The following is a 16,275-nucleotide window of genomic DNA, read 5'->3' as shown; positions in this document are numbered from 1 at the left end:
GTCACTGTCCCGCGTCCGCAGGCTCAGTTTCTACACCAATTTTGCATCCACAAAATTGTGTGAGCTTCCATTATCAAGGAGTACGGTCACGTCGTGACCATTGATCTTCCCGGGGGAACAGAGAAGATCGTGCTTATCAAACACTTTGGTGCTAAAAGTACAGTTAGTGCATGAACTGCGCTATAAATGATGGATTTCAACTTGAACAACATCAGAGTTACCCGAGATCTTGTGAATCTGAACCGAAGGACGACCTTGCGGTTTCTTTGTCTTCTTCTTGGGGCAATCCTTAATTGGTGACCCGTCTGACCACATCCGAAGCAAGCCCCCTTCTTCACTGCATCAACAATTGAAGCATTTTTGGCTTTCTTCTTCTCCTGAGAAGATCTCGGCGGTGATTTGGACTTATGCTGGAATCGGGGTCACTTCCTCGAAGCACCGTCACCGGATTAATGGTGTGCAATTCTTTTCTTCTCATAGTTTGCTCCATTTATCAAATGGAACGTCCTGGCCTTTGCCACTGCATCCTCAACGTCAGTCGGGGCTTTGTCCTTGATTAAGGCCCAACGTAATCCTCATGTGATCCCATCAAGTACATGTGCACAACATGCGTAGAATCCACCTTGCAGAAGGTGAGCGCCTCTTTGAAAGCTGTCGTATACTTATCAAAAGACAGAGTTTTCATCGAAAAGACTCTGCAGTTTGGCATAAGCTTTCAAAGGGTCCATTTTGGCGAAATTCCTCTTGAATTTCACACAAAAATCAGCCCACGTCGTAGGCTTCTCTGTCATGTCGCGCCACCAAGTAAGCGCCTTACTACCCAAGTAGAGAAAAAAAAAATCGTCTGAATCCTCCGTTCATCATGCTCCCCATGGAGATCAAAATACGTGGTCCACTGGTGCAGCCAGTTATTTACCGCCAATTCCGTACACTCCTCTTCTCTTCTCCTGAGAAATTTGTAGTTTTGTACGGAATCGTGGCAGTTGGACCACCCTGTGAACGCCCAAAAGCAGCAATCTGTGTCCGCAATTGCTGAAGATGGGTTTCGCCCTCAAAAATGCGCGCAGTCGTCAACTGGGCCGTATTTTTTTTTTTTCCAAGAAAAAGATCCTTCTATTAGTTAATGAAAACTGCCCATAGGGCTACAACCACCTCTACAAGAGAGGGCTACAACAAGCATGATGGGGAGACTCTCCCAATGAAAAAACAACATATATACAATGAGGCTAAATCAAGAGATGGGAGGAGGGAAGAGCCACACAGGTGGACAGTAGTGCCATCTGAGCACCCCCTGGACTATGGTGTAGAAAGGCCCAGGGCGCCAGAGTCGAAGGAAAGCCTCGCGGTGCTCCTGCATGCGGTCGGAGCTGCCCTGTAGTCCCTCAAGCTGTCCTCTGAGAGTATGGATCAGCTCTAGCCAGAAGTCACGAACAGTCTCTGCTGGTGGCATAGGGCGAGCCTCAAAGATGCGGAAACAGCAGGCCCGCCAGATGAACCAAATTGTCATGCCACTGATGAGCTCCCAACACTCCTCTCTCTCACTGCACCACTCGTGTGGAGTAAGCTCTATAGCAGGCTGAAGTGTAGGACGCCCCCCCTGCATCACTATCATCGTGCTGGTGGAAGATAGCTCAAACTGAAGTGCCGGGCCCGTGAGGGTGGACCAAGCCACTGCCCCCCAAGTGTACTGTCGAGCCGTGGAGAGAGCATGCATCGGCCGAAGAACTCGTAGCCACACCTGCTGGGCCGAGGGACAGTCCCAAAGACAGTGACGCTGACTCTCCACCAAATGGTCACAAGCTGCACATGTGGCCGAGAGACCACTATGCACTAGCCAGCTCCCTACTGCTGTGGCTCTATGTGCGACCAGCCACTGAAACAAGGTGACTCGCCTCAGCTGTCTAGAGTCCCACAACCTCTCCCAAAAGTCTGCCAAGAACTCGAGTGTGAGACCCTTCTCCTGCCAATGACGTGCTGCAGCGGGGAGGGCCTCTCTCTGTGCTGCTAGTATATGCCGTCCAAGCCGAACAGTGTACTGAAAGAAGGGGACTCCTGGGTGGTCTGCAAAAGAGAAGCGATCCCTCCATAGCCACTCACCAGGATCCCACTGTACTCGTGCCAGTGGACAGCACTCCCAAGCCCAAAGCCTCCAGTGTCCAGTCTCAGGAGCTGTTGGGTCAGGGTCTATGACGCAAGTCCTCCCACAGATGCCCACAACTCGGATCCTCCGAAAAAAGCACTCTGCTACCTGCGGGGCCTCTACTGCAACTCGCTGTAATCGTCCCCCACCTTGAAGCTCGAAGAACAGGGCTGGGACAGTCTCTGAGCAGGCCCTGACTGAAATGAGAACCTCCAGTCGTGTGAAGGCTCCCATCCACCGGGGTGCTACTGGCTCGAGAGACGTGAGCCACTCAGCTGGAACTGACTCTGAGATGTCCCGACACATGCTCTGTACCCCTCTCATGCCCTGCAGCTGGAAACCCTGTACCTCCTCTGACAAACCTGTGAACTCTAGCCAGTCACCTAGAGAGCGCGCTGGACCTGTTGCCATTGGACCCCAGGAAACATGAGGTCGACTACCAACCAAGTGGCCTCTCTGAGTGCTAACCATGGGGTTCCAGACGAGGGGCTGCCGTAGGCGCTCCTCCGTGCAAATCGGCTGTCGCTGGCCACGCCGTATTTTCTAAAGCAGTAAGCCGGGAACTAAGCCCTTGCACGACCCCTTCGAGAGAGGCCAAGCGAAGGTTCATCTGAACGTTCGCGTTTTCCATAGCGGTAACACGCTGGTCGAAACTCTGGAAAGTACTTGTAATCCATGTGTAGAGAGCATGCGTGAATGGAATTTGAACATTACGTGGCGCGTCGTCACGCTGCACATCCGAGCTGGAGGAATCCATGGCAAAGTGCGTGAAAAACTGGAAGTTTCACGCGAAACTGGGCCTTTTCTGCACTTTTCGATCGCGAAAAGTTGAACTTAGAGGAGCTCTACGCGTCGGCATGAGCGTCCGAAGGCGAGCAGGTGATGGCGGGAGCGCGGAAGCACGAGCAAGTGAGGGAGAGCAGGCTCTAGAGAGAAGCAAGAGAGTCTAAAAACTCAATTCTCTGCAACTTACAAGTCTCTGTAAGTGAGTTTTTAATAAAGCATAGGTTTCAAACTGTACCTTAAAAAAGGTCTTGGCCACTTAAAAAAAATAAAAGGGGTACTTGATAAAAGAGCTCTTAAGTGAGTTAAAAAACTCAACGCATAGAGAGAGGTAGCGTTAAAAAAATCGAACGCTTGGAGAAGTGCGCAGTAGACGCATGGAGTGAAAGAGGATGCGCTAAGGCTCGTGGCTGCTTGTGTCCGTCTTACGGAAGGCTACCCACGTAGGAGCCAGCGTTGCAATTTTTGCCACGCCAGAAGCTGCTCTTCCACTTCCCTTCCTCTGTGTGCAACCAGCGCAAGGCTTCCCTGCCACTCCTCTCAGAACCCCACAGTAAACCGGGAGAGGTAAAACCCTCTCTCTCTCTCTCTCTCTCTCTCTCTCTCTCTCTCTGCTTCGCATAGAGAACTTGACAGAGAGATTTGAAAGAATACTATATGATGAATTTTAATCTAAAACGAGCAAGTTAATGATAAATACACTGATTTTCATTGAAAACCAGTAAATTCAGTAAAAATCCTCTGATTTTCAGCACTTCCACCTGTTAAATTGCTGAATTTTATAAAAAATCAGCGAAAAGTACATTAAGTTTCATCTGCAAACATGCTCATGAGAAGAAAAATGCACAATTTCAGCGGTTAATTACTAAAAATACGCGAACTTGAGGTTCCCCGACTCGAACCGATCTGTAGGTGTGCACACAGTCCCTCGTGCAGCCAAGCCGGCTCTGATACCATGAAACGAACGAAGAGGGAGGATCTCCCTGCTACACGGACCGCCTACAGACACGCGTCGGACGAACCACCCGACCATAGCCACCATCCGGCAGCTCCCCCGTATTGGGCTAGCGTCCGAGGACGTAGGCGTGCATCTGTAAGACCCGGTGTCCCATACCACCCGGCCTCACCTCCTCGAGGTGACCTCGCGCACTCCTAGCCTCGCGGGCTAACCACTGGCACTCTGCCAATGGGGGTCGATAACTGCAAACGAGGCCTTGGCCTCCCTTTTATAATAATGGCTGGCCACACTGGCTGTGTTCACACTACGTCCACCCGAACACTGGACGCCCATCCCGACGGCATCTGGGCTAGATCCCCTCTCGTGTGAGCGGGACATAACAGAGCACCCAACACAGAACCTGTTTTCGACCCAAAACCTGCACCTGTTCGTTATTCCTTTTGAGGCGTAACCATGCCGAATTCTCAGGACGGAGGTGGCCAATCTGAGGATGCCCTTACTCTTATCAAAGAGCAGATGTCCACACTTTCCACAAGTCTCGTATCACTTCACACTCGCTTGGATGAGATGCAGACGCAAAACACTTCTCGAAGTCGTCCTACGACTTCTCGGACGACTAATGCTGCTTCTCCACCATCGACGAACCGAACGAACCAGATCCAACTGAAGAGGTAGACAATCGCGAACTTCAATTACTTTATAAAATTTTTAATGATGCAAAGAAGAAGAAGCTTGATATTAAACTGCCGGAACCGCATAATGGTCGCTGCGACAAGCGCGTGCTGGACCAATGGCTATTTAAAACGGAGGTCTACTCGTCAAACACGGACTTAGTCGAGAGTAAAAAAGTTGCTCTTGCTAGTTCTCTGCTTAAGGACACGGCATTTCTTTGGTGGCAACGACGGAACGCTGATGGTAAACACACATCTTCTTGGGATAAATTCCGGCGCGCTATGCGCAAGGTGTTCGAACTTGCCAATGCAGATTTTCATACCCGATCCTCTCTTCGCCGCCTGAGCCAGACAAGTTCCTTGGCCGCGTACATCACAGAGTTCCAAAGGCTAACTCTAGAGATGGAGACCCTTAGTCCTCTGATAAACTTCACAGCTTTATCGACGGACTCGAATCCAACTTGAAGGACGATGTGTACAAATACAACCCTACCACCTTGGATGCTGCAATTGTCTACGTGGAGCGTCTTGGCGATAATCGGTGCCCTATACGGAATTTTGTCCCCTAGTACCAGATCTTCAAATAGCACTCGCTTTTCACAATGCGATCGCAAAGAAAGCTATAGCCAAAGTCAACAACAACAATCTCAGTTCACACAGCAAGCAACGGAGCCTTATTCAACTTTAAGGTTCTATTCTCAAGATCGACAATCTCAAAGCATATCTTCTTCAAATGCTGCACTTGATCGTGGTAAAGGACGTGATTTTTCTCAAGATCGGCATTCTAATACTCAACAAGGCTCTTCGTCAAACACTTCTTCAACTTCAAAGAAAGATGGTTTATGTACAATGCGGTGGTGACCATAGATGGTATCAATGTCCAAAGAAACCAAATCTGTCTAATTTGAAAAGAAATTCCGACAGGGAAACGTCATCGAATGTTGAACAACCAACTTTTACTCAAGATAAAGGACACTCTGTGGTCAATACAATTCATGTTTCAAAAGATACGACTATTCTTATAAAGCATGCTCAGTGCAATTCTTCAATTTTGGAGCCTCTCTCAAAGCAAGTTTTAAGCCTTCTTGGAACTCTCAATGGTCGCTGTATCAATGTTTTGGTGGATAGCGGATGCTCTAATAATTTCGTTAGCACTCGAATAGTTCGACAACTTGGCTTACCAACTCAGAAGACATCTCACTTATATGATGTGGAATTAGCAGATGGATCAATTTTAACTCGTGATGAGATAGTTCGACAGTTGCAGTTCGGTATTCAAGATTATGCAGATCAATTGGATTTTGAGGTCATGCCTTTATCTTATTACGACATGATTCTTGGTCAGCATTGGTTATTCCAGTACGATCCAACAATTAGCTTTCGAGGACATACTATCAATTTGTTCAAAGATGGATGTGAACTGATTTTACACGGGCTTTATCGCACGGAACGAGTGATTCAAGCCTCACGTGTTCTAGTCAAGTGGCATGATACAATGGATTATGAAGCGAATATGATTTCCGAGCAGGGTCCCAACGGGAAGCCGCCTCCACGTGGCGGGACTGGATGTCGACTAAGTGCTTTCCAAAACCTCAATGGGGGGACCACGTACGGTTGGAAAACCCTCTCCGTGTGTAGGAGTAAAATCCCAAAGGGGAGGGGGGAGGACATTAGGGATCATAATGCCTTAAAGACGAGTATGAGCTGCAAAGCTAGATCGGGGTGGGGTTGAGACTGGGAGAGTATGGAAGGCAAGAAGGATGGTCGGACCTAGGGAAAGCCCTGTAAAAATCATCCGAGGATGTCGAACGGACCCACCCAGGGAAAGTTCTGTAAAAATCATACAAGGATGTCGAGCGGACTCGAGGGGGGAACACCTTGAACGCCCAGATACTTTCCGTCGGTTTACAACCAACCCCCCTAGGTGTAGAGGCTCGGCTTCTCATATTTGAATGCAAGGGGAGAAGGAATGTACCTCATGACACAACCGGTGGCAGCCAAGAGGGACACAATCCCTGGAGGACCGCTTGGGGGGAGAGGCTTTTGGCCGTAATTCCGCACCAGCAGTATGAAACACTTACCCAGTGGAAGGGGGGACGGTGACGGCTTGAGACCAGAACCTAGACTGGTGGACTGTGAAACGAGGGACGGGTGAGGTGAGGCGACGAGTTCCCTTGACCCACTTCATTTCACGACCCACCAGCGGATGGGTGTTTCATACAGCTGAGGTTGGTGGGTTGAAAGCGCTCCTTGTGTAACCTTTCCGCTGGTCCCCCCCTTGACTCACGGAGAGAGTAAACTCCAAACTAAAGGGGTGGCGGTGACGTCCTGAGACAGACTGGTGGGTTGTGAAACGGGGGACGGGTGAGGTGAGGCGACGAGTTCCCCTGACCCACTCCATTTCACGATCCATCCTCCCTCGGGGCGGTGCCAATGTCACCCTCCACGGAACAGTCAATGCTTGTGGAAGGGTGGGTGCGCCATGAAACGGGAGACGGGTGAGGTGAGGCGCCGAGTTCCCCTGATCCATCCCATTTCACGGAACACCCTCTACTTCGAGCCAAAACCATGGACCCTCGGGCTTGGTGATCCACCCACAAGTGTACCAACTACGTGATGAGTTACAGTAGGGTGTGGATTCTAAAGTCTTGCTAAACACGGGACCGTTATGGACCACACCCAGATCAAGGACCCGCTTGTCCCTCGGTCTCGCCCACCGATTGAGAAGCAAAACGCTGTGCGTATTGTGCCGATACTTCACGTGAATCCACGAACTTAGAGGATGGAGTTGATTCGTCAACACGTTGGCAGTTGTGACCATGAAATCTTACATGCAGGATAACCATAGTCCGGAAAGTGGGTTGTCGATCCCCCGGGAATGACATACCTAACCCGGACCCCTCCAAATTAAAGGTGAACAACCTGTTCATTAAGTATAGTCGTACATTTTCTATGAATTCACAACCATATTATATAAACGATCCAAGAGCACCAGTTAAGGGTACCTGGGCTGACGTGGAAGAGGGCTGCTACCAGGTATCCTCGGGGAGGCGGGCGCTGGGAGCTTCCCCGAGTATTGCGAGCGACAGCACCCCAGAAAATGGGGAGTGGGGCCCCGCTGGTCGCTGCTACGGTGAACCTGAACTCACAGAAACCGGGAAGGACGGGATGAACCAGTGCGTAGCGGGGCAGCAAAACTCATTAACTATGGCTGAGACTGGACGCCTCACAGTTAACTCGGAAGGGCAACCATCTGAGGAGCTGGAGGGCGGGGGCATAGACCAAGATGGAACGAACTCAACAAGGGAAGTACGGTACATTGAGGTCATGAATGCCGATCAACTTCAAAACACCAGGCTAAGATCCTTGTCGATACCCGAGATTGACCCGGTCGCCGCCCCAAGCAGACCGGCTAGAGAGGAACGGGTAATGATGAGAGGCAGGCTTGGGAGGGGTGTTTCAGAAGGGACGGTTGGCAAGCTGTGCATTTGGGGCGCTAATGAACACACCGAAGTGTCATTCAGCAAGGCCTTGAAACGCGCACTGAGATCAACCTCCCTGTTTGCAAGTATTGAGCTTTTGGATCGATTCCTTAACAATCGGACGGGGAGCACCCGCTTTGATGTTTTCACTTCTAGTAAACAAGCAGCCCTAGATGTCCTCCAGGTCATCCAATCGGAGAGTAGGCTTAGGTGGTTTGCTAAGATCTCGCTTCCTTTCGCTAGGAGAGATAGGAACCGTTTGAGGCCGGCGATGGAAGTGCTGAAATCGCCGATCTTTGCCAAGCTTAACATTAATGGACTCCGGTCGAAGCGGGGGGAGTTGGAGTACATAATGTTACAAAAGACTTGGAATGTGGTGGGTCTCCAAGAGACTCGACTATTTCAGGGTGCATGGCCCCTTAGAATGGCGGGGTATTCGACATTCCAAGTGCCAGGGTCTGATAAACCAGGTGCCGGGGGACTTGTGACCTTGGTCTCCCAGGAGCTCAGAGCCTTTGAGTTGGGAATGTCGGACGTAAACTCCTTGTTTGTTCAACTCTTCCCTTTGAATATGAAGGATGGTTGGATTTATGGAAATGTTTATGTCCCGCAGAGGCAGTTAGTGGATGAACGAGCAGATGTCTTAAGCGCGTTAGCTTCGAAGCTTCGTAGGTTGGGCAGAAAGGGCCTTCCTCTCTTGATCGGAGGGGATTGGAATCTTAGACGGCGCCCGATGAAGAGATGGCTGGGGAATGAAGACCTTGATTTTAAGATTGTCCAAACGAGAGGCTCTGGACTCTCGTATCACTCTTCCCGTGGTAAAGGACGATCAGACATTGACTTCTTTTTGGCCAATGATCTGGCCCTTCAATTCCTCGGCCATGCCAGTGTCCAGAGATCGGTGGATGTGTCGGACCACTGGCCTGTTAAGGTGAAGTTGGTGTGTGATGTGGTGTGTGCGGAGCCTCCCCCACCACCCCCCCCCTCCATTGATGCGACTAGAATTGAGCCAGCAGATCAACTCTTTTTACACCACAACTTCTGGGATTCCCTACCAGAAGCAGCGGAGGAGGGGGAAGTCACGCAGGCGGCGGTGAACCGTCAGTCGAAGAGCTTTGAGGAGGCAGCTGAAAGAGTCTCTCGAGATGTTGGTGCGTTCTCCGTAAGGCCCCCCAAGAGGCCTAATAGAGGCTTTAGGCTAGACCCGAGAGCCCGGAGATCCATCAACCGAAGACGGGAAGCGTGGAAGTCTCTGCGGGATGCAGAGAGTGATTCCTCTAGTGAAGATAGGGCGTGGAGGAAGTTTGTTGAATGCCGAAAAGAGGCGCGAGCTGAAACGAAGAGAAGCGAGAGAGAGGCTCTCAAACGATTCATGCTCAAGAGCGTCGAATTGGCAAGACGCAAGGAATGGTATGCTTGGTGGAAGCATATGAAAGCCGTTCTAGGGGGGAGCAGAAAAGGAGGGCCCGCTCAACCCCTAAGAGACCAGAACGGCGAGCTGCAGGCGGACGAAGAGAAGATCCGAGACATTTGGAAGGATCATGCTTCTCGCGTCTTCGCCGATCCCTCCGGGCACAGCAAGGACCCAGAACACTGGCAAAACCATGCTGTGCGACTTTGGCCTAGAATAGAGGACATCAATGACTCTATTAGATGGACTGAAGTTCGAGAGGTATGCTGCAAGATCAAGCGGCATAAAGCAGCTGGGATAGATGGCATTCCCCCTGAATTTTTCAAGATCCTTATGCAAGACAAGGGAACTAGATCGGATCGATTTAAACCAAATATAGACATGGGAAGAGCAGTCTTCAAACTGCTATGTACTTGGTTTGATTCAGGGAAGTTGCCGGAGGCATCATCTACCTCGGTAGTGGTGTATATCCCGAAGAAGGGTGATCTTTCTAATCCGGACAACTACAGAGGGATTTCTCTAATTCCTATCTCTCTGAAGCTCTTGACCTCACTCGTGATCAATAGGATCTCAGTGAAACTTGAGGAAAGAAACTTCTTCTTGCGTGGTCAAGCCGGATTTCGGACTCAGGAGGAGTGTGTGGCACAGGTGATTGCCTTGAAAGAGATTGTGCTCAGACGAAAGGTTGTTAAGAAACCGACGTTTGCGGCATATATTGACTTTGAAAAGGCGTACGATACAGTGCCACACGAGGCGCTCTTTTTAAAGATGGAAGCCATAGGGATTGGAGGTCGTTGCTTGAATTTCTTTCGAGCCTTGTACCAATCTTCCAAGGTCAGAGTGCGGGTGGGAGCGAAGTTGAGTGAGGAGGTCCAAATCGCCCGTGGCGTGCGTCAAGGGTGTCCCGCGTCGCCTACTCTCTTTAATATATTCATTAATGACATCTTGGATGAGAGTGCGACTGACCTTGGGGTGGCTATTCCAGGCCTACTCCTGAAGATCCAGGGCCTGCTTTTTGCAGATGATTTAGTTTTATTTGCGGAGTCTAAGGAGGAGTTGCAGGCTAGTTTAGATAGATTGCATAGTTGGGCGGAGAAGTGGGGGATGAAGTTCGGCATAAAGAAATGCCAGGCGACCGTGTTCAACGGGGACCTTGAGGAACTTATTGCCTTCAAACCCCACATCGGACCTGAGGAGATTCAGGTAGCTTCGGAGTATAGGTACTTGGGCATCTTAATAGACAGCGAAGTCTCGATCGATACTATCCTTAAGGATAGGATTGAAAGCGCACGTAAGTCTTTGTATGCCCATAAACATCTTCTATGCTCTAAGAAAATTCCGATGTGGTCAAGGTTGGCCTTTCTCAAGGCGTGCGTCTTCCCAGTGGCGACTTATGGAGCGGAGATTATGGGCTCACATGACATGAGGAAGTTGAACCCATTAGAGACGCTTATAGCAACTGGAATGAGGTGGGTAGTCGGTAAGGCCGCGAAGTCGAGTTCTGTGGCAGCAGCAACTCTTCACCGGGAGTTAGGGCTCCCCCCCGTACCAGCTTACTGTGCAGGACAGAGGGTACGAGCTTTTACCAAGTACGCAGGTCTAAAGACTTGGATTGCAGATTTGGTTAATAATATACCAGAATGGAACCAATTCAAGAAGTGGACCTGGTGTAAAAGGACAAAGTTTTGGGGGCAGAGGTATATCAACGGCGCTTCTGTTGAAACCGCAAGACAGGAGAGCTGGAAGCTCTGGGAACACTCACATCAATGTGTCTCCCTTGATCCTTATATCGAGAGGAAGTATGAGGACACGCGTGGATACCTCTATAGGCAGAGCATTGGGAAGAACCCCGGTGGGATGGAGGAGAAAGTCTTGTTACTAGCAAGAGTGGATGGCTTAAGGCTTAAGGATAAGATTGAACGGGCACAGTCGAGGACTTGCCCGTTATGCGGAATGAAAGAAGGTTCAAGGTCACTTACGCACCTGTTGGTACAGTGCCCTGAACTGGACAATCTCAGAAGCACAATACGACCCTGTTTGGAACATGCTAGATGGCTGTTAAACAATCCGAGCGGTGAAGATACCGAAGTGTTACTCTTGGGAGGGGAGATTAGCGGAAAGCGATTGCCAGGATGGGTTGTCCCCCGTGGGGCCCATAATGGTCGTCGTGGACCGCAGCTGAGGAGTGCCTATGCGGATAACGTTGCAGCATTCCTCTGCGGGGCCGTACCGCGATACTACAATGCTCTGGCCCGTGAGGGTGTTGAAAGCTCGTAGGGCTTGTAGTTATTGCGTACGGTGCGGTCCCGCCTAACATGGTCCTGGGGCTTTCCGAGCGGGCCTTGGTGATCATGGTTGGCCGGATCGGGATGCCTCCTTTGAGCCGACGCCCACCTTGGGTATGGCAGTCCTACCGGACATCCGCTGGACGGGGGCCTTTTTCTACCAGGCGAAAATCCTGGAGTACCTGGGCATGATTCAGTACGGTCTGTGAGTTACAAGGGTTTGTCCCTCTCTCTCAGCCTTGGTCCTTAAGTGCATCACTGAATTCGTTTGGTGATTTCCCGACGTTACCCTCGGGTGGCGTGACTAACAAGGGAACATGGACTGACTAACATGGCATGAAAAGACTTTTTACTCCCCCGAGGGGGAAACTTGCTTCCATTCCCCGTTGACATGCCACGATACGGCATGGAGGCGCTTTTCCCTTTGTCGGCAAGTCCGCAAGGTAATTTGTCTTTGACTCGTTTGCGTGCACGCGAAGCAAAGGCAGTTCCTTGCTGGCTTGCCGGCTCTAGCCCAAAAAAGTAAAAAGTAGAAAAAAAAATTCCGAGCAGATGCAGAAATTATTATTGATGAATTTTTGTTCATTAACTTGTCCTGAACCAATTGATGAAGACAAAGATGATTTTAAGCAAGAAGTTTTTCCAAGTGATACTTCGCTACCAGAAAAAGATAAGGACATAATTGTAGATTCTGAGTTAGAAGATGATTATGCTTTCTTTGATTCTTTGTTGGATGATGATATACCAATTGCAAGTCATGAAGTGGCAGTTTCTGAAGACGATTCTGAAGAGTTTTGGGATTTATTACGGGAAGACGATTGCAGTCTCAATCTAAAATCCTCTTCAGTGATTCACAAAGTTGAAGTTACTCCATCTGAAGAGTGGCTTGAGAAAAATTCCTCTTCGCCAAATATTTCGCAGTTATTGGAAGATCTTAAACCAAAAATCTTACATCACGTGAAGGATTTTGAAAGATCAATCCCTTGTTGCAGTCAACCTCATTATGCCAGATTCCTCTAAAAAGTCTTTGAACAATGCAATGACATGGGATTTAGCAGTCAAAGCAAAAAGGTTTTGCAAGAAGCAAAGGTTCAAGACAAAGGTTTCAGATAACTCAAAGATTGAAGATTTTCGGAGATTCAATGTTTTTCCAAAGTTCTATCAACATCAAAAGTCATTTCTTTGACACGGGCTCTCATTTTAAATGGGAGGGAATGTCACGATTGTGACTATCTTACAGTATTACATCTACTCCTAGTTGGAGATACACAAAGTGCCATGCCAAGGAGAACCCCTACGCTTGAATGGTCATGACCCTTCGCTCAAGAGATGTGCCTCTTCTCCAAAAGCCACACTCCTTCGACGACTGGTCACACCCCTTCGCTCTACGGTTGCGACTCTTCGTCCGATGGTTGTAGCTCTTCACTGAAAGGATGTGTCTTTACGTCTAAAGTTGCGCTCTTCACCATGAGACGTGTCTTTTCATTTGTGTCTTTTCATCTCCTATATAAGTAGCCTATCGTACTCAGTTTGTCTCTTCACACCCCTTCGCTCTACGGTTGCGACTCTTCGTCCAATGGTTGTAGCTCTTCGCCGAAAGGATGTGTCTTTACGTCTAAAGTCGTGTCTCTTCACCATGAGATGTGTCTTTTCATTTGTGTCTCTTCGTCTCCTATATAAGTAGCCTATTGTACTCAGTTTTCAAGCATTCATTCAATCAATCAAACACACATTCAGTCTCTTGAGTCTCTTGAGTCTCAGTTTGATCTTAAATATGAAGTTTAAGTCTTATTTATAGGATTAGCGATTTGCGTTTTCAGCCTTTAGCCTCGCAGATCCAAGCATTCACCGCAAGATCTTATCAACATCTCAACATCTAGGACCATTGTATCAACATTTGTGCAAGCCAAAGCAAATACCTCTCTAGCGATAGAGAAGGGGGCCGTTGGAGGGAGGTTTGGAACCCCATCCGGTGTTAGTCTTCTTCTCTCTCTATTACTCACAGAACCTTCACCCAAAGTACCATTCTCTTCTCTCTATCTAGTCTATTGCACATATCTCTCATGAAGTAAAAGGAACCGTGAGTGCGCATTGAGCACTCATCCTTATCATTCACCATCAATCGCTTCTGGTGCTCGAAAGCAAGGAGGCGATGGGAGAGTAAGGAAGTGAGAAAAGTAATTAGAGAGGGTCTAGGGAGAGATGGGGGTGCAGGCGGTTGTGTAAAAAGGGGGAAAGCACTGGAAGAGGGAAGGTGGAGGCGAAAGAGGCAAGAGTAGAGAGGGAGCGAAAGAGGAGCACAAGGGGAGAGAAGTGAGCATGGATGGCGTGAGGTGCAGCAGCAGCGAGCGTCTTGTTTCTCTTTGAGCAAAGAGGGTTATGTAGGAGTCATCACTACTCGAATGGATGTGCCCCAATATGCAGGTCCTATGAGCGAGGTCAAAGATGCAGGTACACAATCCCCTGGTTTGCATAGAACAGTTTGGCTCTGGATGTAGGTGTAGCATGTGCGTGGCACACAGCCATTGTGTACATGACAGAAAGAGAGCCAAATGAGTTGAGGGGTGCACGTGTGTGTAGGGTTGACAAGTCCGAGCATCGGATGCTGGTACAGGTTGATGTTAGTACGGTACGAAATGAACTAAGCCAAAGCTAGTACGACATATACGATGAAGGAAAGAGGGGGTTTAGAAATGAGCTTAGGATACCAAAATTGAAAGGCCCAAATGGCATTTCTCCAGCACACGAGGGTGCGTCCGCTACTCCGCTGGACGTGGACAAACCTGTGTGTGTGTGGGCGGGCAAGCAGACGGGTGGCGGCGGCGAGAAAGAGGGGTGTCGACAAGGAAAGAGATGAAAGAAAAGGGGGAAGAAAGAAGATGAGGAGTCTAGAAAATCAAGAGACGAGGAAGGAGGTGGACTGACAAGCAAGTGGACTCAGCAGAGCAGAAGAGAGGTGTTTACTGGGAGCTGAATGGGGTCAGGGACTGCTGGAAAACTGTGCATTTGTGCATCTCAGACCAGATAAATTCTTTGTATGTTGTAGGCACGTCATTTTAAATCTGGCTTTGGTACAACTAATAAGTCATTCAGTATCTGTTCCTGCAGTTGTACACGCTTGCTTAATTGTGTTCTTCCTGTCCATTTGCAACAGCCTGGGTCAATTTACATATCACAGACGCTACACTTCAGGAATCCGGTTTTTGTTGAAGAAAACCTCCGGGCTCAAGTCAAAGCAATTCATCTGAGAAATTTCCGGGATAAACACAGGTGAAATTTTCTGTTTTCAATAAAAGTTAATTGATTAATTTATGAATCAGTCTACCCCCATTGGGGGGTGGGGGAGGGAAGGGGAGTTCTTTGCATGGTCACCACTTTGATCCCTTGAATGTTAAGGGAATGGAAAGCTAAGGTGGGGGTTCCAAGTAGGTGAATTTAGCATGAACTGAATGAGCTATGTGTTGAGTAGGGTTTTTACTTGAAAGAAGCGATGTTAGCTGCTGGCCTGCATATTTTCGCTGATTAAAAGTGACAGATGGTGACTCTGCCTCCACTTTGCTGGTGCATTAAAAGTGTTTGACCCACACCACCCATAACATGTCCTCCTAGTATTGTAAGTGCCTCTTTTTTAGCGCTCTATAACGTACACCAGCTGTCTTTAATTCTGAGGTGAGAGTATTCTGAGTGCGATTATGGCAAAGGGTTCCAATTTGAAATGTCTTTCTAGAATTTTGTAGTTGTGTGTTTAAATTGATGCTATCCAAGGTCGCTTGTTTCTCTTTGGCAAGGTTGCACTTCAGATGTATGTTTTCAATTTGAAATACAGAACGTGTTTGGTAGAGATTTGTAGTTATGTGCTTAAATTACTGCTATCCAAGGTCGCTTGTTACTCTGTATATTTTCACTCGTAGATCCAGAACCTGGTTGTTGACTAACAATCTGCGGTCATGTTTTATGCAATGCTCCTTATGAAATGAAGTTTTTCCGTGCAGGGTAGAATTTGCAACCTCGTGCTGGAAGGAGGAGAATAACATTGTTGCAGTCGAGGGAGTTGCAGTTGCTTTGCTGCCAAGCCTAATGGGCAAAGTGAGCAGGTGTTAAATGTGAAACGAGGATGCAAAAAACACTCTCTGTAATAATAGTTTATAGAACGGAAACCGAAAGACATAGAGTTCCAGGAATGTCTGTGGTCGATTCAACTTCTTTTGATCATGTTTCGATGTGTTGGACGATGAAATAAGGAACTTTCTTTCTCTAGATTTTCCCTTCTTCTTTAAGAGTGTTGATTTCTCTCTACACCCGATTCTACAATTTTTTCCCTATAGAAATTGGGAACTGTTTTCTCCTCTCTCTCTCTCTCTCTCTCTCTCTCTCTCTCTCTCTCGGTGAAAGTCTCTCTGGATGTGTTATTGGCCTCTCTAAAATTTATTGTTTGTCTAAACTGCTTTTCCCTCTCTCTCTCTCTCTCTCTCTCTCTCTCATGCTGGTACGGAGAGATGACATCATGGTTTGAGCTACATGGATTCAACATGGACAGACTACCCC

General features: G+C 48.5%; 1 protein-coding gene across 1 annotated transcript in view; it reads left to right on the top strand.

The window, feature by feature from the left end:
* LOC147432032 (3-hydroxyacyl-[acyl-carrier-protein] dehydratase FERN, mitochondrial-like) overlaps positions 1-16,026 on the top strand; it is a 66,479-nt gene extending 50,453 nt beyond the window's left edge. The window contains exons 2-3 of the mRNA XM_086491477.1: positions 14,885-15,000; positions 15,723-16,026. Coding sequence (XP_086347603.1) covers positions 14,885-15,000; positions 15,723-15,831 — 225 coding nt within the window. The 3' untranslated portion in view covers positions 15,832-16,026. The remainder of the gene's footprint in view (positions 1-14,884; positions 15,001-15,722) is intronic.
* The last annotated feature ends 249 nt before the right edge of the window (positions 16,027-16,275 follow it).

Source organism: Adiantum capillus-veneris, chromosome 20 (genome assembly GCF_014529385.1).
Source record: "Adiantum capillus-veneris isolate H3 chromosome 20, ASM1452938v2, whole genome shotgun sequence".
Taxonomy (NCBI): Eukaryota; Viridiplantae; Streptophyta; class Polypodiopsida; order Polypodiales; family Pteridaceae; genus Adiantum; species Adiantum capillus-veneris.
The sequence above is the reverse complement of the archived record's forward strand: the minus strand, read 5'-3'. Positions and strand labels throughout refer to the sequence as shown.